This window comes from Schistocerca gregaria, chromosome 3 (genome assembly GCF_023897955.1).
Source record: "Schistocerca gregaria isolate iqSchGreg1 chromosome 3, iqSchGreg1.2, whole genome shotgun sequence".
Classification (NCBI taxonomy): domain Eukaryota; kingdom Metazoa; phylum Arthropoda; class Insecta; order Orthoptera; family Acrididae; genus Schistocerca; species Schistocerca gregaria.
This window is the reverse complement of record NC_064922.1, coordinates 416,329,221-416,354,967: the sequence shown is the minus strand read 5'-3', so window position 1 is coordinate 416,354,967 and position 25,747 is coordinate 416,329,221. Positions and strand designations below refer to the sequence as shown.

Here is a 25,747-nt window from a genome sequence, read left to right as displayed (position 1 = left end):
TATTGCACCAGAGAATATTTGCCAAGTCTGTTCAATGAACACTACTGTAATCCATAACTTATCGTGTTTCGTCTCGGTTCCCCAATATAAGATAACAAGAGTAGCATCTACAAATGAAATCGTATAATGGATCTAGAATCCTGTGACCAGACCTTTTCTGCCTGGGATGTTATCTTGTGATATAAAGAAAATCTGTAAACAAAATTGTTAAATTATTAGTAGCTACGTCCGGTCTCCTGGGATCTGAAATAAAGTTAATTGTCCTAACCAACAGCACGACTCGTAGATGAGCTAAAAGAAAAATGTTAAAGATTTTTCTAAGATGGTGCCTAACAATGAAAATTCTTTGTTAAGGCCTATGTCTACTTAAGGCAGTCTAGGTACCAGACTCACAACAGACTGACCACATACACAAATTCTTTTCACAAAATAACCATTATATTTTTCGGGTTTTAAGTACAACATACATTATAAGCTGCTACAGCAAGATGAGCTTTACACAAGAATGTCCTCTTAGGTCTGAATCCAAGAAGTTAAGATAAGCGAAAGACAGAGGAAAGATAGTTCATGCATAGAAGTGCAAGAGTCCATGGAATAACATGTACATTGTACTATCTCTTCTTCTTTGGCATACTTGTCGATTATTTATAAAATTTATCGTAATATTTAGTTTACATTTTTTAAACCCACGTCCACCCAGGAGAAACAGTACAATACCACAGTCCAACATGGCCCATGTTAGGTTATTCCTTTTAACTGCTTAATGAGATTTTAAAAAATTCTTGCTGGTGTTCATTAAACTATGTGTACTATTAACTTATGTCTTTCCATAATCAAATCTATTTTAGGACATGCAGGTTGAGGTGGAGTTGAGTGTGGGTGTGGGCCTGGGCATGGTGCTGGTGGTGATAATGTGATCCCTCAAGTTTTCTTGGTGTGATTGATTAATGGTGTATCTCTGAGTGTTCAGCCGAGTTCATCTTTCTATTTTTGCACAATATTTCAACAACCTACACAGTCATCTTCTTCATGTGTGGTGAGTTGTGCTGTTATTGTACTCACCTGATTGGTTGGCGCTCATGTGGTGCTTACTCATACCAATGTAAATCACAGCTCCTGAAGAAGGCTAGAGGGTCAGCCATCAAAATATTGTGTGAAAATGGCTGAATGCCAAGAAGCACACCATTGTTGGTGAAGGCAATATTGGTGGCAATAGCATGGACAGAAATAATAAGCAGCATACATATCTCAATAAACTATTAAAAACATTTCAGAACTGAAACAGGTAGACACTTGAAAAAACTAGAAAATGGGAAACTGACCTTTTCCCGAATGCAGTTCTTGTATGATCCATTATAGATAACAAGGAACCTCTTTCATCACCACTACTGCTTGCAAAAACCTCCAAATTCTGAAGGGCTGATGCACTCAACTGCAAGTGCTTTTCCAGTGATGTAAAACTTGTTAACCTATACAAATGACACAAATACTGTCTTAACAATATTTCATATCTCCACGCTCACAGTTGTAAACATTATATTAGTAATGTTTATGTTCAAAACAGCTTTTTTCAAAAAGTAATAACCCAAGGTGAAAAAAGTATGACAAATCACCAAAGCCATACAGAAATAAAACAAGCTTTAACTTTTTTTAAAGTGTGAAACGATCATCTTTCATTAACTAAAGCAGAAACCAGAGAACTTAGAAAGACAAAATTAGTGAGTTTAGTGAGTCTAGAAACACACAGGAGAAAAATACGTTAATTGTGAAGAATTATATGATATGAGCATGAAAGAATGTCTCTGGAGACCAACACAATCTTTTAAACATAAAGGAAGACATTGACGAATTGATGCCATTTGTTAGATGATGGTTGGAGAGGGCGAGAGGAAAGTGGATGGTGGGGGGAAGGGGGGTGGGGGGGATGGAAAGGATAGAGCTGTTTGCAATGCAGTAAATTCCACCACCCATCAATTATGAAAAACTGTCACGATGCACTAAATTACGACAGTGAGAATCATTAATAAAAATGGCAAACTGCCATTCAGAACACAATGACCTCCCCTTGCCAGCACTTTAAGGATGAGGCCTGACACTTCACAAAACTTCAAAACCTGTGTAACACTGGAGTTGGCGTCAGTGAGAATGAAGGGTAAATCTCCAGCCAAACTGAGAGTTGCCCTTATAACAGTATGCAAAAACCACATAGAAAAAAAAAAAACGTTGTACCAAAATTGGCATACCACAAACTTTACAGTGTGGTGAAACCTCCCACTAGAGGAGGAAACCATGTCTCACTAGGAAATTTCCAATGCACAGTTTGCTGAATGATGCTTCCTTCCATCAGTGTGGTTAGCGTGAAATCTGCCATGCCTGTTCGGTCAATTTGAGGGACTGCAGCTTGTTGTCCACTACTTCCAGCCAGCAAAAACAATCCCCCTTGCCTCAGTGTTGGATCTGCTGTAAGGTGGCATGGGTTATATGAATCAAATGGTCTTCTGGATAAATGTGATGGACTGCTTGTAGTACACTGTGTGAGCCAGAGCAGATGAGAAACCTTTGAATCCACTTCAGGGCTGTTATGATTCCACATAATTCCACATCTTAATTTGTAAAGTGTTTTGGAAAGCATGCATGGAAATCACTGTTGAGGAAAAAATCTGAAGAACATAGAGCTTTCCCTTGCTGCAAGCCATCTGCATATACAGTGATAAAACTGTAGTATGTGCTTAAAACTGAACTTAATAAATTAGTAAAAATGTTATCTGGAATACAAAGGAATATCCAGGACAGACTGTAACAATATTAGGAAAGTTGGTACTCACCATATAGTGGAGATGCTGAGTTGCCGATAATCACAACAAAAAGACTGTCAAAAAATTAAGATTGAGGCTAGTAAGGCGTGCGCACACACACACACACACACACACACACACACACACACACACACACACACACGACTGCAATCTAAGGTAACTGAAGCCACACTGCGACTCAGCATCTCCACTGTATCGTGAGTAGCAACTTTCCATTTGATATTACTGTTATAATCTGGAGTACAAGTTTTCTTGTAGAGCATCAAGCCTTAAATCACTTTGGTCTCTGAATACAGTAAGGCAACAATTTGTTCCATCCCTGGCTGTATATTCAGAGGTCTCATATAACAAGATCTGTGAAATACTCATTAAAATGTATTGCAAATGGCTTGGCCACATGAGGCTGATTCCTTAACAGCTGCTCAAAAGTTGGGGTGGACTACTGCAATCAAAGCTAATGACTAAGATAATGCTAAGCTTTTCAGAGCCTTTCGAGCCTGAAGTAATGCCAGTGAATCTAGAGTGATGGTTCATCAGCCTCTGCACACAGCCTCTGAACTTAGATGGTCCATAGGCTGCTGATGATAACTGAATGCCCTAATATTGGACAGTGCAATTGTTACGTCTGGTATGATTCTTGTCTGGTTTCCATAATGGAATTAGTATTGCCTCCTTCCAAGTGGTGGAGTACTATCCATCAAACCAGATCTGACTGAGCTTGCCTTTGGCTGCAGGGCACAGATGACACAGTGTAGCATAATGAGTCTGATCCAATGCTGGAGCAGTATTTCTGGTTGCAGACAGAGCTGATTTCAGTTCTCACAAGGACAATGGGTGATTGTGGACCTCCTCACTACACAAGAAGAAGCGCAGATGCCCCATCTCCATAGCCCTATGGAACATCTCAGTGACAGTAAAAAAGTGTTCAGTTAAAATGTGAGTTATGTCTTTAGGCATGGGCACCACGACTCCATTTCTCAACAAGGTGGTAAGGGGATGTGTAATTCCCTTGTCTGAAATCCACCTTACTGATTCCAAAACTCATGCAGTGCATGCAGAGTGATTAATGGAAGTTGCAAATTCCTTCCAGGAGCTCCTCTTCTGTTCTTTTACCATTTGCCTTGCTAATGTTCTCATAGACCCTTCCTTCATCATGTCTCTCCACTGAGGCCTGTCTGGTTTGAGTGGCCCTGCCACCTCTATGTTACTGCTGGCATAGCCTTCAGCATCATTGAGGCACATAAACCCTCCCAGCTGGCACTGAAGACGCCTACAATAACTGCAGTGCCCCTCACCCCCCAATTGAGAAGTGTAAAATTTAAACATACGTGTTGACTGAATGAAAGAGAGAAACAAAAATTAGATACAGGGAACAATTGTATTGTTTAGCTGAAAAGGGATAGGTGGAAATGAAACAGACTGATTAAACAACAGCACAAAGCTCAATCTTATAAAAAATCCTGTGCATGGCTATCAAACTTAACATTTTTGCACATTGTGTCAGAATGTTTGAGAGATTTGATTCAAAGTGTTAAATGGCTTTCACATATTTATTGCAATTATAAAGAAAGAAAATATTTTCTTATTGTTTATCTAATCACCAACACTACTCTGCTTTAATAATCTTCAGCAAGGATATTCACTTTTTCTGGTTTTCATCTTCAAGTTGTTCCAACTTTGTTCCTTGAATTTACACTTCCCCCAAAAAATAAAAGACAGTTTTATTTGAAAACAACATGCTGTCAATTTTGTTTGTGTGTGTAAGTGTGTGTGGCTCATTTTACGTCTGCATTAAATTCTTTAAGCAACTATGTCTGCAAAGACAAGTTGTTATTTGTTTAGTTACGTATGAAATACAGATAAACAAAGATGATACATCCCACTTTCAAAGAATGCCTTTTAATAATTAATTGCTACAAAAATAAAAAATACATAAATATCACTTTATTTTGTTCTAATTGCTGTGCTGACAAACAATGGAGTCCTACCTTGCAGCACTCATTCCATCCTGAAGTTTAAATTGTGCCAGATGCTGCCACAATGCACCCAGAGCCCTGATCACTATTGGTGTTAATTCATTCAAAGTCAACACTGGTTCAGAATAGCCTATTGGTTTGTCATTTGGGCTGCTCAGAAATACGGCAACAACAGCCAATGCTTTTGAAAACTCATATTCTTCATCTGAGAGTCGTTCCAGACATGCTCCGCTATCGGAAATCAGAAAACAGTGTTTTAAATGAAAACTGTAAACAGCAATCATGATTAAATAACAGCATGAGAAGGTTTACTTTCAGCGTTAACAGAAATGTTATGATGATCTGTTTATCAGAAATTAAAAACTTATGCCAAATGAAAGAAATGTGCATGAGGCTTTAACCATATACTTCATGAGTAGTGGCTATATATTTTTGCAGCAGTTTCAATAATCAATTGTATTAATACTTCATACATAGTTGTATGTGGCAGCACCATATATCTTCAACATAGATTTAGATATTTTCTATGTTTCTGGCTCAAATGCGTCAGTAAACAACTACCTATGTTTTAATAAAGTTTCGGTGCTTGTGCTGAGTGTTTCTTGGCTCAGTATTTCTGCAGGATTTAGATGAGCTAATCTTTTTTCGAGTTCTTCTCTTGTTTTCAGGTCATCAAATGAGTCATATATAGCTTCACCAGTGCTGGGATCAAATGTCTGCAACCATAAAAGAAGAAAAATTAATCATGTTAAAAATTACTTTGAATCAGACGAGACATGACTAGAAAACAGAAGCAGTTGAACAATGGAAACTCCAGGTAGGAATATCAACAATGCTGGAAAAGAGAGACTGTTATTACCATAAAGAAGACACGTCACATGCAGACAGGCACAAGCAAAAGGCACAATTAAAAGACACTCACATATGTGAGTCCGCAGCTTTACATGCCTTCTTTACAATAAGTAGCAATCTACCTTCTCCTACAGTGCTGAAAACAGAAGTAAGTTACTCAAATAATGCTGTTATCAGCCCAATTAACATGGTAGTTATATGAAAGGACAGTAATTTTTTACAGTTATGTCACACTCCATTACTGTCACTCTCTCTCTTATAATAGTTAAGAAATAATTTACACTGTGATACCTCTGTTCTATCATACATGTGTTTATTTTAATGAACTACACTAACTAAACTAACATGCTTGGTCAAAATAAAAACAATAGTAAGTCATATCAACATGTTACAAGAATGGTAGTTGGTAGGAATTATGACAGGTTCCTGGAATGAGACCAGAAGGGAGACAGAGACAGAGATGAATCATTGGAGTGAAATAACATTTGAAGAGGAGAGGAGAAGAGTGGGACAGTGTGGAGAGGGTAAAGTGGTGGTTGAATAGGAAGAGATGGAGAGGCTTTTGTTCCAAACAGACTCAGCCAGGGGCTGGAAATTGAAGAAGAAGAAGAAAAAGAAGAAGAGGTTGTTGTTGTTGTTGTTGTTGTTGTTGTTGATGATGATGATGATGATGATGATGATTAATCAAAATTAAATAATGGGAGGAGTAAAGGTAAACCCTCCTCATATAGTTGAGGTGCTGAGTTGTCCACAGGCACATAAACAAGACATATAATGTTGCTAGCTTTCAGACAAATCCTGCTTCAGAGCTAATACAACCCAAACACTCACACACACACACACACACACACACACACACACACACTTGCACAGCTACATTTTTCCAGTTAACAGCACTGTGCTGGCACTGCAGCTCACCTTGGGTGAGGGTCGTGTTGGGTGGAGTGGACAAGGAGGAAAGGAAGTGAGAAGTAGGAGGAAGGGTTGTGGAAAGATGGGTGACAGCAGGGTGGGAGAAGTGGCAGGCACACCGGACAAATGTGGCACAAGTGAGATTGTTCTAGCTATAAGAAGGTATAAGTGTGCACATTGCACAATGATAGGGAGGAGCAGACTAGGAGGGGAAGAGAGATACTGCAAAGACAGGGAGTAAGTGTGGGATGAGTAAAGTTAGGCTAGAGCAGGGGCTACTGGAGATTGTGGTCAGAAGGACTGTGCAATTAACGAACATTTTGCAAGGACAGTCCCCGTCTAGGTAATTAAAAGAAACTGATGTAGGGGGAAAGAATCCAGGTGACACAGACTGCGAAGCAGCTCCTGAAATCAAACACTGCATTCAGCGGCATGTTCCATCACTGTGTGTTCAACTCTCTTCTTTGACATGGTTTAGCGGTGGCCATTCATTTGGGTAGGTGGCTGGTTGATGGTCATGCTCACTTAAAAGACTGTGAAAAAGTTACAGCAGAGCAGGTATGTTATACGACTGCTTTCATAGGTGGCTCTGCCTCCTACAGGATAGGATATGCCTGTTAGGTTCTGCCAGTGACAAGCTTTTCCATCCCTCCCAAAGTGGTATGCCACTGTCCATTCTACCAACTCCAGAACCTTCCAATGTATCTGATTCAAACCTTCCACTCAACTTGGAACCAGGGGATTTCAAGATGTTGCAGGGACAATGATGTAGACTGTGAACTTCAGTGAATTCCATGAACAAGACTGGCCCTCCCAAACTTCTCTGCCAGTCACTACAATGATCAGCGCATGACCTTAGGGCCTTGTTGGCAGGCATTGTTTGTTCCAATGTTTGTACAGTTTGCAGCTAGTTACAATCGATTCCTGCAATGACTGCCACAACATCCTGTCCAACAAGCTGAATGAAACATTCAGGCATACATACTGAGCACTGAAGGTGATTTTCTTATACCCCGCTATCATTTCTCAAAGGTTTATTATTTATTGTACTTATGCTATACCAATATTGACCTATTCATTTGCAGTAGTGAAATGGAGTAATACAGAAATAGAAGCACTCAATACACATACACAATCACAATGCCACAAATACAGAATACATCACATACATTCAGCAACAGAAAGATTCACATTAAGCAGAAAGGAAGGAAGAAGGGGATTTATTGACATAAAAAACCTACATTATGGACAGATAGACAATTTAAAAAAATTCTTTATAGAACGAGCAGAAACTAGCAAAATACATTAAGTATTATTATTATTATTATTATTATTATTATTATTATTATTATTATTCACCATGTGTTAGGACTGTCAACAATTAATAGCTTGCTCTCTACCATTTTGCATTTTCTTCCTCTCAAGAGATGAAGTATATTGTGCCAGTTCAGTTACAATTTCAGTCACAAGAGGCAGTAATTTAAGCTTGTTGGAAGGAGAATGAATTTAGTACCTTGAGTTTTCTCTGGTCTCTGGCTCCTTTTGTACAAGGCCCTTGACCTACTACTATCTCCCCACTCACAATAAAGAGGACAAGTACAGACCCGGTGCCGTATTTCACACAGGGCAAACAGTATCCACAGGAGAAGATAGTACTCGAGATATATTTGGCACCTCTGATGATACCTTCTACACTAGAGGACCAAAGATGAATGCTGCACTATCAGTTAATCCTTCTCAAAACAGCAAAAATCAAGGATCATTAACTAAGCATGTTATCAGGCTTAGGAGGATAAAATCTAAAGATTTTGCTGTAAACATCTGTTTTAATGCACACTGAGAAAGTTACAAGGCACAACTCATTTTATATTGTGATGAGTAATTAACAGCATAAAATGGGGTTTGGTCATATGACAGTGTAGGGTTAAGTGGTTGGGTAAAATTAAGTATCAGGTAAATGAGGAAATATATTTACACGTAGAGAAAGTTGCAAAGCATATCTTCAGTGGTGATTGTAATATGTCATTCTTTTACATTGATGTAACACTAGTAACCCAACCCAGACTTTAACAGTTAGCACTAAGTGTCCACGGCTTGATGACTTGTTTATAATATGTCCTGATATACACAAACTTTTTTCATGAATCAGACTACCTGTCAGTGAAAACCATATGAAACTATCTATAGAAGTCCCACAGACAAACACAAACATACACACAAAATTCAAGCTTTCGCAACCAACGGTTGCTTCATCAGGAAAGAGGGAAGGAGAGGGAAAGACGAAAGGATGTGGGTTTTAAGGGGAGGGTAAGGAGTCATTCCAATCCCGGGAGTGGAAAGACTTACCTTAGGGGGAGGGGGGGGGGGGGCAAAGGACAGGTACACACACACACACACACACACACACACACACACACACACACACACACACACACGTGTGTGTGTGTGTGTGTGTGTGTGTGTGTGTGTGTGTGTGTGTGTGTGCGCGAGTGTGCGTGTGCGTGTGCGTGTGTGTGGGCACACGCGCACGCGAGTGTATACCTGTCCTTTTTTTCCCTTGAAGTAAGTCTTTCCGCTCCCGGGATTGGAATGACTCCTTACCCTCTCCCTTAAAACTCACATCCTTTCACCTTTCCCTCTCCTTCCCTCTTTCCTGATGAAGCAACCACATTGGTTGCGAAAGCTTGAATTTTGTGTGTATGTTTGTGTTTGTTTGTGTGTCTATCAACATGCCAGCGCTTTCATTTGGTAAGTTACATCATCTTTGTTTTTAGATATATTTTTCCCACGTGGAATGTTTCCCTCTATTATATTCATATCTATAGTAGTCCCTGAGATAAGCCACAACATACAGACAAAAAATGCTGTGGGGGATGTTAATTATAACATGTATAGAAGACGCATGAAACCTGCTATGAAGGAAAATCTTCTAGAATGTGAACCAATTTACTAATATAAGCTATGCAGCTCATAGATAACCCACTGTGTTGACTTGCTAAAAGCTTTGGAAATTCTTAGTGTGATATGTAAATGGATTTTTCAAGCAGTGATCTATATCAAGAAAAAAGATGACCACAATCCAAAACACAACAACATGTGAACATGAGACCAAACATTATTTACATCACAACAGGAAAAACAAAGTTAGAACCAAAAGTAATTTCCTATATAGGAAATAAAATTATAAATTTGACATCCATGAGAGATCGAAGATAAAAATGAATTTCATGCATTTACAAAAGACATAAAAACCCATATACTGATTAGAGTTATTATGCCCTTAAAGTTTCTAAAAATTAAATGTAAGTTACTCATAACAATGTTCCTCTATGACAATTAACACTTATGAACATAAGTCAATTTACAACAGAATGGTGACAAACTATACGGAGTATAGTGTATTTAAACTGTGTGTTCATTTTGCAATTGTGTATACTTGAACTGTATTTACTGTGGCATCAACCATACAAAATACATATATAATGGCCTAATTAATTAATTGGAAGTATGAACAAATTAAGTACTTTCTCCAAAAACATCATGTACCTGCATCCTTGAAAATTAAACACAACACATATGTGGAATAGTAATGAGAAGCTTCAAACATGAAACTGCAGACAGAATAATGATATTTCTGGTTTTAAGTTAAAATATGAATGAGAACCGCCAATAACAAAGTATGTCTCAAAACCGACTGACATCACTTACTTTATTAGTATAAAAAAAACAGGTACCACATATAAACAACACAAAAAATAATAATTTTTGGACATCAGTAACACCAATGTGTATGGCATTCCACAATGAAACAACAAAGCAATTACTTCATAAAAATTGCATACAGTAGTAAGGGAATTACAAACTTTTCTCTAAATTAGATGAATTTATTTAATAAACTTTTACTTTTACTACAAAACCAAGCTTACATTAACAAAACACTGGTTGAAGAGATTATTCCTGAAAACCAAAGACACAGTATGAATTCAAAAACAAATAGAAATCTCAATAACATCCAATATTATGGATGAATCTATAAATGAAATTACAATTTATATATTAGCATACTCACTGCAATTCCTATAGTTGTTTTATTTCCAGTGTTATCCTCACACAGAGAAAGAATGCACGAAGGCTTTCTCTCTCTCATCAAACAGTTTCCTTCAAAGGCCTGTGGATTTACATGTATGGACCATTAAGGTAAACAAGTACATGTGTTTAGTGTGAGTAAAGGTGTCAAGTCAATAAACTGCACATGTACTACAGTATACCAGTATCCATCATCATCTATTATAGCTACTATCAATAATGAGATTGACAAGCAAGTTATCCTTGCAAGAAATAGTGTAAAAATCAATGTAACACTCAATCATCTTTTCATTTAATGTAAAGTCTCCGCCAGTTGTCATAGGTATATTTCAGTTTATCAGCAAAAATGTAAACTGTGGTTCTCCTAAAGTTGGCACTGAGGTCACTTTGCAAAATATTGTGCAGGTTGAACACAGAGATGTTCCCATATCCCAAATTGATTCTTTTCTCATCAGTGTGAAGGGTCACTTTAATATGATTTTTATATTCAATTGAATAACTGTGTTTATAACAGTGGGCTGCACATATTTATATTAAAGTGTAAAAAGACCAAGCTGCCAAGAACCAGAAGGTTGGTTTGAACATCACAGTGCTTTCCCATATATGGTATTGACGTGTCTTGTCACAGAATAGAGGGGAGACAGGAGGTTTAAGGTCAATCTGCAATTTCCAAATGGTGAGGAGGAAATACATAAAGACAGATTCCCAATTAAGACTGGTCGATGACTTGGATCAGCATCTAACACTGTCACAGGGTATCTATGAGAAATGCAGATTTTGGGACTCGACAGGATGGTTGCAGCAGGAGACTCATGGAAGTCAGGAGTCTGATTAGCACTATTTACTTGTGATCAGACTAACTGCTGCACTGAAGGCTAATTCTAAACATCAGAAAAAGCAAAGGAGGCAACTGATTGCACAACACAAGTCAGTGTCTGAAGCCATTGGGGTGGATGCTAACAGAAGTAGTCAGCACTAACAGCACGTTAGCTACAAACTTGAGAGCAGAAATCCAAGTGACAAAAACAGACATGTCAGAGCTTACTGCGGCTGGCCACGAGTGACAAGGAGTTGGTACCCCAGTGATCTGACTGAGAACTCTCTCTGAAGAAAAAAAAAAAAAGATTTTAAAGACTCATGGAGGTGCATCATTTCTCCCTTCCTATAGTCGACCCATCAATCCACCAGCACTTAACAAGCTTTGGCCAATGTGGTGAGTCGTTCCACAGTTCCAGGATATCTCTAGCCAACCACATTTCGATTTGCCCCTACTCCTAGTCGGTAAGTAGAGATGCTTCTGGATTTTACGTTAACAAACTCCAAGCCTGGTATCAACAGCATTCAGCTGAAAGCTAAACATCACTGCCACTCCTATTACGGCCAGCAACAATAGTGTTTTACGTCACTTGGCCCCACCCTCTGCCCTTCTGTGGGTGGGGACTGCTGTAATAGCACTATAACCTGGGTAAACCCACTGATGTTACAGTTCTCAGGAGCTGACTCTGCTAAGACAGGTCTTTCCATGGCCATCTTCTATAGTGACAGCTTACAACAGCATCTGGGCAGTGGATGGAGTTACCATTAATTCTCTGAAGTGAAAATTCTCCCCTAGGACAACTGCCCAGAGTGTCTGCAATTTGCATGACTCTAGCATTACTGTTTATCTCCAGTAACCTAAATGCTACCGCTTTTGCCTGCTCTCTGCATTGTGTCTCTGATTTCCTATTTTGGAGTGCCCTTGATGTCTCCAAATAGCCCTCAGGGTAACAACATACATGTCATTATGTCATCAATATATGACATCTTAGTGGACGTGGTATGCTCTTGCCTTGATCCTATCTCTGAACTAACCAATTCACACAGGGTGGAGAGAGGGCTACATGTTAACAAGGTCTTCGGACAATAGTGCAACCTGTCATCTTTCACATTAACAAATTATTGTCGAACATGAAATAATGAGTAATAAGTAATAGAAAAAATTCTAGGAATTTTGTATCTGAAATCCTAAATTTATCTTTTGAATTATATTGAAACTGACTGTACATGTCTATAACAATCATCTACAACAAAATTTATCTCCAAAATGAAACTGCAATAATAGATAAAAAAAACTTTTCTAATTGGCAATGAGAGAGGCACAGCGTGTCCTTCACCTGGAAAAGCAGAGAAATGAAATGGGAACAACATAATGATTCAGGAATTAATAGAAAAGACACACAGTACACTGGGTCAAAGGTGACAGAGGAAGATAGCAACAGACACAAAAGAGACCCAGAACTACAAGTAAGGTATTAATATATAAAGAAGTCTATTTTTGACTGCTCATTCTGTGATGTGACGTCATTCCTTCCAGCATGAGTGCTCTGTTGTCCACCCCCAGTAGCTGAGTAGTCAGTGAGACAGAATGTCAATCCTAAGGGACCCGGTTCAATTCCTGGGTGCATTGGAGATTTTCTCCATTCAGGGACTCGGTGTTGTGTTGTCCTAATAATCATCATTTCGTCCCCATTGATGTGCAAGTCACCCAAGTGGCGTCAAATCAAAAGACTTTCACCCAACGAATGGTCTACCCGATGGGAGGCCCTAGCTAGTCACAAGACATTTATTTATTTTAGTGCTATGTTGTTCATGGCACCAAGTCAGCATTTTTCTTTGACACTGTATGATGTAGCATATTGTGTAGGTGCAAAGTAAAATGTATTTTTGAGGAATAGTTACCGTAACAGCACCATAGCTGAGTAGTCTAGTGGAGGGATCGGCAATCTGTCAACTTGGATTTGATTCCCACTGTTACCAACATTATTTTAATCTTTTCCTTTTGTTTCATTCCTCCCAATATTAAATCTTTAATTATAAAATTTAAATATATTTAAAAAGTTCGTATTATATAGATAAATTTAATATGTTCAATTTAGTTATGATCAGCACCTTGTAAGTCAAAAGAGTACAGGCTAGATGGTCGTAACAAGAAGCAATTACATATCTAAATTTAGCAGGACCATGTTTTCTGTACATTATCTGCTAATGAGGTCCTTTTCCAGCAGATCTTTGGAGGAGAATGTAAGATTTAAAGAGTTCGGTAGATCTGCTTCAAATGTAAACCTTACAACAGAAGGATGTGGGACAAGACTCACTGATTTGGCTTACGTAACACTGAAAATTTTTAAATACTTGCAAAATATTTAGATCAGCTTTTTAACTGATCAGAATCAGTCCATCAACTCAAATACCCTACTCATAAAAATCTAGAAGAAGGTTTGCCCCAACTATTAAAGAACCTGAAGAAGTTACTAAAGCCTTATAAAGCTAGTGGAGAAGATTACAACACAGAACTCTTGAAATGGTCCCTAACAAAAACTAAAAAAAAAAAAGAGAGATACAGTAGAAAAACTTCCAGGGGCTTGGAGGGTGGCTTCTGATACATTCACTGCATAAGAAGGGCAATAAACTAGATGTCAGCAACTACAGAGAAATTTCTTTGCAATCTGTTGCATATAACATATTTTCCAGGATGAAACTAAACATAATAGGAATAACACTGGGGAGTAATATAGTTGAATAAAAGTGGTTTTAGGAAGGCCAGATCAAATTCTGAACAAATATTTAATCTGAAGTCAATTCTTTGCCTCAGATTACTGAATTCAAAAGAATTTTTTTTTTTTAAATTTTCATATGCAACTGATTCTGTTGACAGAAACTATAGATGAAATAAAACTATATCAGCAGAAGCAGGTTGATGCCCCTTTCAAGTTCCTAGAATATTTCACCTGAGTGAGCCATAGGTACAGGTAAAACACACTCTAAAAATGTATGCATAGAGTATGAGGGATTTATGAGCAACAGCTCACATATTGGCATGATAGCCTAGTGGTTAAGAGCATTGACTTATAATTTGTCAGCTCAGGTTCGATTCCTACTGCCCCCCTTTTTTTATGTGTGTTATGCAATGTTGAATAATCAATTATAAAATTTAAATGTATTTGAACCGTTCAATTTATACGTGTAAAATTAATACATCAAACTTAGTTATGATTACTATCCTTGTAAGTCAAAATATTATCGGCCACCACGTTACAGCACATTGGTAAAATTATGAGTAAGCCGCCACTGGGTAGCCCTATGTAATAGAGGCAGGTTTAGAAACAGATAGCAGTTGAGACTGTTGCAGCTAACTGAGAGGGGAGAAGTGGAAATACCTGTCTAAACAAGGAATAATAAATGTGACAGGGAGAATAACGCAAGCCCTGAAATATCCAACAAAAGAAAAGTGAAGTGGGGTACGTCACAACGATTGCAGATGCAGATATGGCTGGCAAAGAGGGAGATTCCTTTGAGAAACAGACAATTTCAAGGTCAGGCACACTGAACTGTTGTCAAGACGAATGTAGGTTTAGAGGAACATTATGAGGGGCTGAAGAGGGGGTAATCACATGCTTAATAAAGAGAGTGAAGGTTAAGCACTATAAAACTCATCTTGCCATGAAGAGGAGAGCTTATCTCACACTTTGTACGGACATGAAATGGAATGATCACATAGGCTCAGTCATGGGTAAAGTATGTGGTAGACATAAGTTTATTGGTAGAATATCGGAGAATTGCAATCACACTACAAAGGAGATTGCTTGCAAATCACTCATGTGACCTCCTCTAGACTATTGCTCAAGTTTGTGGGATCCATACCAAATAGGACTAACAAGGGATAGTGAATGTACTGCTGCGCCACGAATAAGTACAGGAATATTCTTGCAAATTTTGCACAACTATGGCTGGATGGTAGTAATTAAGGGGCCAACTGGCACATTGGAGGGCAGTCATGTGCAGTGTTGATATTTAGCAAACAACTCTGTGAGGCAGGTTTACGACGCTGCTTGCTGGCAAGAAGGAATGGCCTGGCAGGCACTGTACACAAATGTGAAGTAATCAGAGCACTGACATGCTTTGAAGAACTCATACATAGCAGCTACAACAACACCTTGAGACTTGTGTGCAAGGGACGAAGCACGCTGACGAAAGCTGACATTGTACTTCTTAAAGAGCACTCCGTTTGTCCCCTCCAGAGGAACTATGTCAGAGGTGTAGGGACACGGTGCATAAATAAGCAAGCCCGGAGGTTCGAATCAGCCAGCCGTTTCACCATTCTGTCCAGATCTAGACTCATAGGGAATGATGGACATCAATGCCCAACGGCCCGCTCAAACTACTTCCAACCTCTACTGCACAGACACAATTTAATCTCACTTCTCCATTTACAGTATGATCTAGTTCGATTCCCTGTTACCATTGTCATCCTCTGACCAAAGTGTTTTCTTTTCAATTACTTTATTCCCAGCAATTTTTTCTTTTCCTCACTTTTTTCTGTGGTGGGGCGGACTGCAACTTGGAGTTGCACCAGCACAAGGAGTGGGATGGCTGCTGGCCTCTGCTCTCCATGTGACATTATCCAGTAGACTGCAAGCAGCCATACGCAGGGGTGGGGCAAGGATGTGGACTCACAGCCTCCCAGGAGCACAGCTGTCTGCAGTGACTGAACAAGTTGTCCTGGGTGGACAGTCACAGTTGCTAAGGCTCACTAAAACAATGGCAGTCAGCTGCTTCCTTTTAGTGTTCCACATGGTGGCCACAAGTCATGCTTGAAGGAGCAGTCAGCTGTGTTCTGGGCCACAGATGCAGCTAACACATGTGGCGGCCACTTAGCCATGGCATGAGCAGGAGCGCTACATCTGCAAAGGCGGGCAACCGGACGTCGACACTGCAGATTCTGGCATTCGCATTAGTGCTGATCCACACACACATGCTGTTTGGCACCATTGCTTAGTTAAGTGGAAGGCTAGCTGTGCACCTTTGACACAATAAAGTCAATGTCACATTTGCCAGTGTTTCTCTGCACACTTTGACATGAGTCACCCCTCTCACCCAAACCATACATCTTGGTCATACTGACATTTTACAACCCCTATGTATCACCCACACAGGGATCATGAGTACAGGATCAGATTAGTTACAGAACACACCGAGGCATTTAAAAAATCATTCTTCCTGTGCTCCATATGTGAGTGGAACAGAAAGAAATCTTAATAACTGGTATAATGGACATACCCTCTGACATGCACTTCACAGTGGTGTGCAGAGTACAGAGGTAGATGTAGATGCAGGTGCAGACATAGATGAACATGTACATGTAGATCAGGAAAAACTGAGTAAAATAAAAAATTGCTGAAAATAAAGTAAATGAAAAGAAAACGCTTCAGTCAGGGGATGATAATGGTAACAGGAAATCAAACTATGTTGCACTGTAACAAGAGAAGTGAGATTAAATTGTGTGGAGAATAACAAAGAAAACATACAAAAAAGGTATTAATAGAATCAACATGTGAGAAATCAAAATAAAGCAGAAAAAGCAAAAGTAGTTGGAAAGTGAAAAGATTTTATCTTTTTTGGTTATCTTTTCATTTCATGTAATGCTTAAATTTCCCTTACAATGAAACAGTAATTGCATGCAGTTTTCTCAAGCATCCTATCCAAATTTAATTACCATCAACTGGAATCACCATGCCCATTGGGGTACCCAACTGGCATGAAGAAAATTCAATGCAGTTTGGAATTCCTGTGTGACGGCCTGGATAGATGTCTGCCTATTACACATTATGACCCTTTTCAACTGTCAGCAGTCTCTGTCAGTCAACAGACAAGATCAGCCTATACGCTTTTGTGTTGTACGTGTCCCTTCACATTTCCACTTCACTATCACATTGGAAACAGTGGACCCAGGGATGTTTAGGAGTGTGGAAATCTCACATACAGACATATGACACAAGTGACACCGAATCACCTGACCACATTCAAAGTCCTAGAGTTCCATGGAGCACCCCAGTCTACTCTCTCATGGCTACTGAGGTTGCTGATACGGAGTACTTGGCAGCAGGTGGCAGCACAATGCTCCTAATATGAAAAACCTATGTTTTTTGGGGTGTCCGGATACTTTTGATCACTGAAATGATAATTAAATGGACACCCAAGCTGCAAACAGGCATTGATACACTTCATTGGGGACATGTTGATGAGTATGATGGGCAAACATCTATTAGGCGCACTACGAATGTAGTGGTGTGGACATGTTGGGAATGTGGGTCTCACAGGAAGCGTGCAAGGGATGAGTCCCTGCAGGCGCACTATCCTCTGTGCCCTTGGTGGCTCAGATGGATAGAGCATCTGCCATGTAAGCAGAAGATCCCGCCTCGAGTCCCAGTCAGGGCACACATTTTCAACATGTCCCCAATGAAGTATATCAATGCCTTTTTGCAGCCAGGGTGTCCATTTAATTATCATTTCATTTCTAGCAAAGCTGCATGGTCATCAATGGTAACTGTTATTTCGGGAACAGATACTACCGTCATATATACTTTTGATCACGTAGTGTATCACCCTTCTAATCAACAATAATTGTTTAAACATAATATCTCATGACAAAACATTGAATTTAGTAATATGGGTTAGCAATGGAAAAATAACTATTTCTGAAGACCTTGGGTGTTACATAAAAAAGGTTTAAATGACACATAGACTAGAACACATACACCAAGTATATAGCAAAGAAATTAAACCTGAGTTAAGCCGGGCTAAGAAGATGCTACTTCTCAGTTACACACAACAAAGCAAAGTCAAAAAAATGAAATAAAATTTAAAATAATCCTCCCTTGCCTGCATTTGTGAGCACTATGATTAATGCAAGACTCACTCGTAACAGTCAATTAGCTGTTATGGTCGAGCAGTGTGATGACTGTTGTCAAAGTGGAGAATATAATAGGCAGCAGTAAAGCAGTACAAGGAACTGCAAAAAAATCAGGAAGGAAGTAAGCTGAGGCTTAGTTCAAACACTGCAGTGCTTTCCTAGGCATGATCCAGTTGGGAGTTGGTATGCCCTTTCCTTCTTCTGACCTCTGGAATGACCTACTCCACCTGTTATAAAGGGACCTACATTTAACATGTTGAATGCTACATGGCATTTTTCACATTAAAAAATCATTTCTAGAGGTGAAAGAAGTCCAAACGAGAAAAATTCCTACAACTGATAGAACATCAAACCATGGACATCCAGATTTGTCAAAACTTTTGGCAGTAACTTCACACACATCTTCTGCATTTTCAAATAACAGGTTGCAACTGAACTCACAATGGACTTCACTAAATTTAAATCATGTCCTATAAAGCATTTAACAATTGATCATAATTCACAAGTTCTCACATCTCAACACATTTTCATCAGTCTGGGCCACTGTTGGGCAGTGGGTTGCTAGTGGGTTGCTTAGCATTGACAACTTCTCAATCATCTTTGATTTTTTAATTTGCTCTAAAACACACTAACACATGGTGTTGGTGGGATAGATGGTACAGGCTGTGAAGCAGTCATTTCAGTCAAGTGCAACATGCTAAGCAATTGGGTGGTACTGCTATCTATTGGTCAACATCCACGCAGAATGCTGCACAGTGGTGCAGCTAAGTTGGTAGACTACATAGCTTCTTTCACAGGTGGCTCTGCCTGTGATAGGATAGGAAATACCTGTGACAGGACTGAAATAGGTGGTAGTGGAAGCATGTAATGGACAGGTCTTGCATCTAGGTCGTTTCCACAGGTATGAGCCATGGGGCAAGAGGTTGGCGGCAGAAGTGGAATGGATAGCAGACAAGGACATTGTTTAGGTTGGGTAGGCACCATTTCAGGGCACGAGGTAGTCAAAACCCCGGCAGAGAATGTGTTTTAGTTGCTCTAGCCTTAGGTGGTACTGAGTCATAATGGGGGCACTGCTTCATTATATCATCAGCTTGAGAAGTGAACAAGTGAGCTACCACTTACAGAATTGCCATGGCAAGCACTGCTGTACTGCTACCTCAGCATCCTGCATCCCACAGATTGCTTTACAACAGGCAAAGTTGCTCCACATCACAGCCTGGGACAGAGATTTTCAGATGTATGTGACAGGAAGCAGGACTTATTGACACAACAGCACCACCTGGACAAGTGAAGCTGAACCTGCAGCCTAGACAAATATCTTCTGCACTGGTAACTTGTATCATCACCCACTGTTCAAACTGTCCTGTCCTGATGTCAGACTGGGCTTCTGACATGTCTACCATTGACAACACCCAACACTTCAACTCTGGTCCTGAATTTGAATCCAGTTTCAACACCAATGCGGTCCCCATGCCAGCCGACAGCCTCTACACCCCACACCAACTGCTATACAGACACACGCTTACTAGAACCAGTAAGTCTGGTCCTCTTGGGTGTTGAACAGGAACACACCAGTGGGAATGTTCAGTGGGCACCGCACATAGCACTCTATTGAATTTGGAGATCATGGATTCGAACCAGGCCACAACGAGCCTGACTAGCAACCACGTGGTCTGCCAGCAACACTCACTGTTGACCATCTCTCCACTGCAGGACTGTGTCATCACCACCTACTTCAGCAAGGCCATCCTGCCAACTGCTGCCAGCATCGCAGTCAATGTATACTGCCCCCTCAGCAGTTTCCAGTCATGGGAACTGGCCAGCTATGCTGCAGTTGACTTTCTGATGGTCAGGCAGCCACCGTGCTATCCTTGGGTGGCTACATAGTGGTCAGTAACCTGGACTACTACACCTTTGTGGCCATCAATGGATATGGTGGGTGATTGGGAAGACAAGGCATAGGAGAATTGTTTCTGGAAAAAGGTGGGAAGGGTAATTTTGGCCTGCAATGACCTCGGCAAGATCCCTGACATATTTGGAGAGAGGCTGTTCATCACTGCAAGTGCTACAACCACAGGAGGCTAGGCTGTATGGAAGGGACTCCTTGGTGTGTAAAATGTGGCAGCTGTCAAAGTGGAGATGTTGGTGGTGGTTGGCATGTTTGTTGTAGATGGAGGTACTAATGGAACCATCTGCGAGGTGGAGGTCAACATTGAAGGAAGATAGCTTTGGGGGCTGAGAAAGACCAGGTGAAGGGAATGAAGGAGAATGAGTACGGTTCTGGAGGAATGTGGATTGGGTGTTCTCACCCTCAATCCAGATAATGAAGGTGTCATCCATGAGACCTCATCTGTGTGGTGGGCAGTCTGTCTAATTCATACTGTTATTCCATCTAGATTTTCCATCACTTGAACTCTCAGAAAATGTTACATTCAGTTCTCTGCAACCTATACCTATTCAATCTTTTATCCGAACTGAGATGTAATTTCCTTGAAAAACAACTCTCTACATTAGCTATTGAATTCCATGAAAAGATATAGCTAAACATTAGAAGCAAAACCATCATCTGCTATCAGTTGATAGTTCATTCATTATTTGTTGATTTAACCATACCTTATTAATTCAAACTTCGGCACTTATACAGAAGGAGGTGAGCAGTTTGACTACTCATCTCATAATATTGCCTTTGTTACATGTACATCTACATAGATACTCCACAAGCCATCATGCGGTGCATAGCGGAGGGTACTCTGTACCACTACTAGTCATTTCCTTTCCTGTTCCACTCACAAACAGAGTGAGGGAAAAATGACAGTCTATACGCCTCCATATGAGCCTTAATTTCTGGTATCTTATATTCATGGTTCTTATGCACTCTGTATGTTGGTGGCAGTAGAATTGTTCAGCAGTCAGCTTCAAATACCAGTTCTCTAAATTTTCTCAATAATGTTTCTCAAAAATAATGTTGTCTTCTCTCCAGGGATTCCCATTTGAGTTCATGAAGCATCTGTGTAACACTTACATGTTGTTCAAATTAACTGGTAACAAATCTAGTAGCCCCACCTCTAAATTGCTTCAGTATCCTCCTTCAATCCAACCTGGTACAGATCCCAAACACCTGAGCAGTACTCAAGAATAGCTCGCACCACAGTCCTATATGCGGTCTCCTTTACAGGTGAACCACTCTTTCCTCAAATTCTCTCAAGAAACTGAAGTTGACCATTTGCCTTCTTATCACAGTTCTCACATGCTCGTTCTATTTCATATTGCTTTGCAACATTAGGCCCAGATATTTAAATAACTTGACTGTGATTCCGTATCCGAACTTAATCTTCCTACTCATCTTTGATCTCCTACTAATCCACATTAACTTACATTTTTCCACATTCAGGGCTAGCTGCCATTCATCATACCAACTGGAAATTTTGTGTAAGTCACCTTGCATCTTCCTACAGTTACTCAACTTTGACACCTTATTGTACACCATGGCATCATCAGCAAACAACTGCAGATTGCTGCCCACCTGACCACCAAATCAGGTATGTATATAGAGAACAGCAGTAGTCCCATCACACCTCTCTGGGGCTCTCGTGACTATCACTTCATCTCTGACAAACACGCACCATCAAGAACAACATACAGGGTTCTATTATTTAAGGAGTCTTTGAGCCACTCGCATATCTGTGAACTTTTTTCATATGCTCATACCTTCATAAACAGCCTACAACGGGGCACCATGTCAAATGTTTCCAGAAATCTAGAAGCATGGAATCCGCCTGTTGCCCTCCATCCATAATTCACAGTATATCATGTGAGAAAAGGGCAAGCTGTGCTTTGCACGAGTGATGCTTTCTAAAACTACGCTTACTCATGGACGCAAGCTTCTCAGTCTCAAGAAAACTTATTATATTCAAACTGAGAATATGTTCAAGGACTCTGCACCAAACAGAAGTTAGGGATATTGGTCTGTAGGTTTGTGGGTCCATTCCTTTACCCTTCTTATATAATGCAGTCACCTGCACCTTTTTCCAGTCACTTGGTACTTCGTGCTGGGCAAGAGATTCATGATAAATGCAAGCTAGTTAAGGGGCCAATAATGTAAAGCACTCTTTGTAAAATCAAACTGGGATTCCATCCTGGTAATTTATTTACTTTCAACTCTTTCAGTTGTTTTTCTATGCCAGGGGTGCTTATTACTACGTCATCCGTACGATAATCAAATGGCGGTATGTTTGTATGATTCTCCTGTGTGAACAATCTCCTAAATGTGAAATTTAAAACTTCAGCTTTCACTTTGCTACATCGGACTGGTCAACAAGGAACTGAATGGAAGCCTTAGACCTGCTTAGCGATTTTACATAAGACCATAGTTTCCTTGGGTTCTCTGGCAGATCTTTTGTTAAGGTGTGATGTTAGTAGTTATAGTACGCTTCACGCATACATCTTTTCACAGTAGCCCAAATCTCTACTAACCTTCACTTGTCATCATTTGGCAGTCTCTCTTGAATGAGAATGCAATAGCCTCTGCTTCTTCAGCATCCTCTGAATTTCATTGCCAGAAGAAATTCTCATTCTTTCATTGATTTTTAAGTTATAATAATTTGTTCAAAATACTCACGGAAATGCAGTTGCACGAAATCTTTGACAACTACAGGTTTCACACAAACTTAATACATCACTCGTCCCAGTAATGTGTGTTCACAGTAATATCTGTTTTATGTGCTATTTTGAGTGTTCTATAAAAGAATGGAACTCCAATCACTTTCAGTTTTCCACATTTATTTCCACAGTGATGCTTACTGTTACAAAAAGTGAAGGAAATATGAGTTGTCACCTTCCTTTGCTTAGTGTGTAATCGTGATTATTTTATTGGTTAAGAGCAGCCATGAGTTCACTTAATGGAACAATAGTGATCATTCACTTTTCTGTACTTCAAATTACAAATTTGAATGGCACATTTAAAATTCAGAAGGTAAGTAAACAATATCTAAGTAAATGCATTAAGTCAGTTGAATATGGACAAAAACAGAAATGTGTAACGGCAAAATAAAGTATAAAAATGTATCAAAATTTTAAACATGGCTGAAGGAGCAAATGTCAAAAATCTTCACGGTAAATGATAACAGCAAAACAGTTCGGCTGTTATCATTTACCGTGAATATCAAAATATAGTTGGTTCCTGCATTTCTTAATTTAATATCTTTGTTTATTCTTCCCACTGTAGCTTTTTCAGCCTATATGGAATTGTATGACTTTCCTCTTCTTACCCAATTTGTTTCTTGTAAGATGCCTATAATGGTTTGAATTGTATGACTTTCCTCTTCTTACCCAATTTGTTTCTTGTAAGATGCCTTTTTTTAAGAAAGTGCACAAAACATGAACTGAAGAGTATTAACCAGTTTGACAACATAAGATAATTACTAACTGTATCTATCTGTGTTTTAAATGCAAGTTCCTGACTTCAAAAGTAGTACAAACCACATTCCACTACTTTATAGATAATATCATCAAGTATTCTGGTTACATGGCCTTTAGTTTGAAAAGGATATCATCACCAATTAATGTGGCTCGACTGTAAACACAGCTTAGTTCTCTTGAAAATGGGGCATTCCTGTTTTCTCCAGCTGCTTTCAGTGCAGTAGTTTCAGTCTGGTTGACCACTCCCACTTTATAACCTTGAAAAAGACGTATTAGAAGCTATAGTTATCTCGTTTGAAATGAGAACCTATTTTTTTAAAAATCTCTAAGCTGAAATTATGCTTAAATAAACATTAAAAAGCTCATTACTACAAGTCAGTGGCACACACACAGACACAGAAAAAGTGACATTAATGTTATCCTTTAAAACAAAAATTATTTCCTCTGATGTAGAAAAACATAAAGTTGTTGTGGTAACATGGTTTAAAAATAAAAGAAGAAGAAGACGAAGAAGAAGAAGAAGAGAACGGAGGAGGAGAAGGAATAAAAGGTCATTATACATGGGGGAGTTAGAAAATAAGTTTCCCCTGTCGACTGTGGTCAGAGTTGTGTGTGAAAGGAAAAAAAGAGAATGAGACATCAAAGATAAGACATATCTTTATTTTTCAACATAGTTTCCAAGTACATTGAGACATTTGTTATACCGCTTTATAAGCTACAAAAAGCTTTCCAGGAAAAAATCAGAGCGTTGCTTAGGGAAGAAGCGTTGAACAGCTTGTTTGACGTCAGCATTGCTGCCAAAGCGCCTTCCGGTAAGAGTCTTCTTCAAAGCAGGAAACAGATGGACCTCACTTGGTGCGAGATCCGGACTGTAAGGCGAATGGTGTAGGCGCTCCCAACCAAGGGTTGCAATATGGTTTTGCATTGCCGTCACCTTGTGTGGTCTCGCATTGTCATCCAACAGCAGAGTGCCAGATCTAATAAGGCCAGACCGTTTTTTTCCAAATCACCTCTTCCAATTTCTGCAGAGTGGCACAGTACCGTGCAGCATTGATCGTTGCATTCTCCAAAAACGTCCAGCATCAAAACTTGTTTGGCATCCCACAAAACGGTGAGTAGCGCTTTACCTGCAGATGGAGTGCTTTTGAACTTCTTTCGGACAGGTGATGATAGATGTTTCCACTCATGCACTTGCTGACATCCATCACTGAATTGCTGGCACCATCTCCACACCATCTGCCTCGACATCACACTTGACCCCTACACCTCAACAAGACAGTTATGAATTTCTGTGCCTGTTGCTCCATGTGTCCATACATAGCAGATAACAGCACTCACTTCTGCTTTTGACCATGACTCAAAAAAGCAACTTCTCTCAATAGCTCCAGAAAAAACTGGACGGCTGACCCCCACTTTGCGCACGCACTGCGACAGCGCCATCTGCTTGATTGCGGTTGACCTCTACCCAATGGTGTATTGGCGTCTTGCATGTGCGCATTAACCTACCGTGTCTTCTTTTGCCCTTATCACACAACTCTGCTGACAGTATACAGGGGAAACTTATTTTCCAACTCCCGCTCGGAAATGAAGCACGAACTTACAATTATAAATAAAGCACAAGCCTACACTGCAGAAGGAACCCAACCATCTACTTTACAAAGCAATTAGAGTGGCATATTTTTAGCATGGTGCAGCAGTCAGCAACTGTAAAATGTAATTATATTAAATTTCAGCCTCCAGTTGCATAAGCAAAGACACTTTACCTAGGTTTTGGCTATAATAATGTAGCCTTCTTCAGAAATGTCACAATATAAAATTAAAATTAACACATGACAGATATTGGCCTTGTCAACTTAAAATGTTAGTACTACAGTACATAGTCATAAGACTGTGTCACTTACACTAATGTTTTGCTGATAGGCCACACAAACGAGCTTGGCAGGTGGGCCACATGCACT

The 25,747-nt window shown here is 39.6% G+C and overlaps 1 protein-coding gene across 3 annotated transcripts in view; it reads right to left on the bottom strand.

Moving 5' to 3' along the window:
• LOC126354454 (DNA mismatch repair protein Msh3-like) overlaps nt 1-25,747 on the bottom strand; it is a 307,127-nt gene that overhangs the window by 214,215 nt on the left and 67,165 nt on the right. For all 3 annotated transcript variants that reach the window (XM_050004148.1, XM_050004149.1, XM_050004150.1), the window contains exons 5-9: nt 23,921-24,046; nt 10,626-10,738; nt 5,354-5,508; nt 4,805-5,023; nt 1,323-1,469 (exon numbers count right to left, since the gene is read on the bottom strand). In XM_050004148.1, the coding sequence (XP_049860105.1) occupies nt 1,323-1,469; nt 4,805-5,023; nt 5,354-5,508; nt 10,626-10,738; nt 23,921-24,046 (760 nt within the window). The remainder of the gene's footprint in view (nt 1-1,322; nt 1,470-4,804; nt 5,024-5,353; nt 5,509-10,625; nt 10,739-23,920; nt 24,047-25,747) is intronic.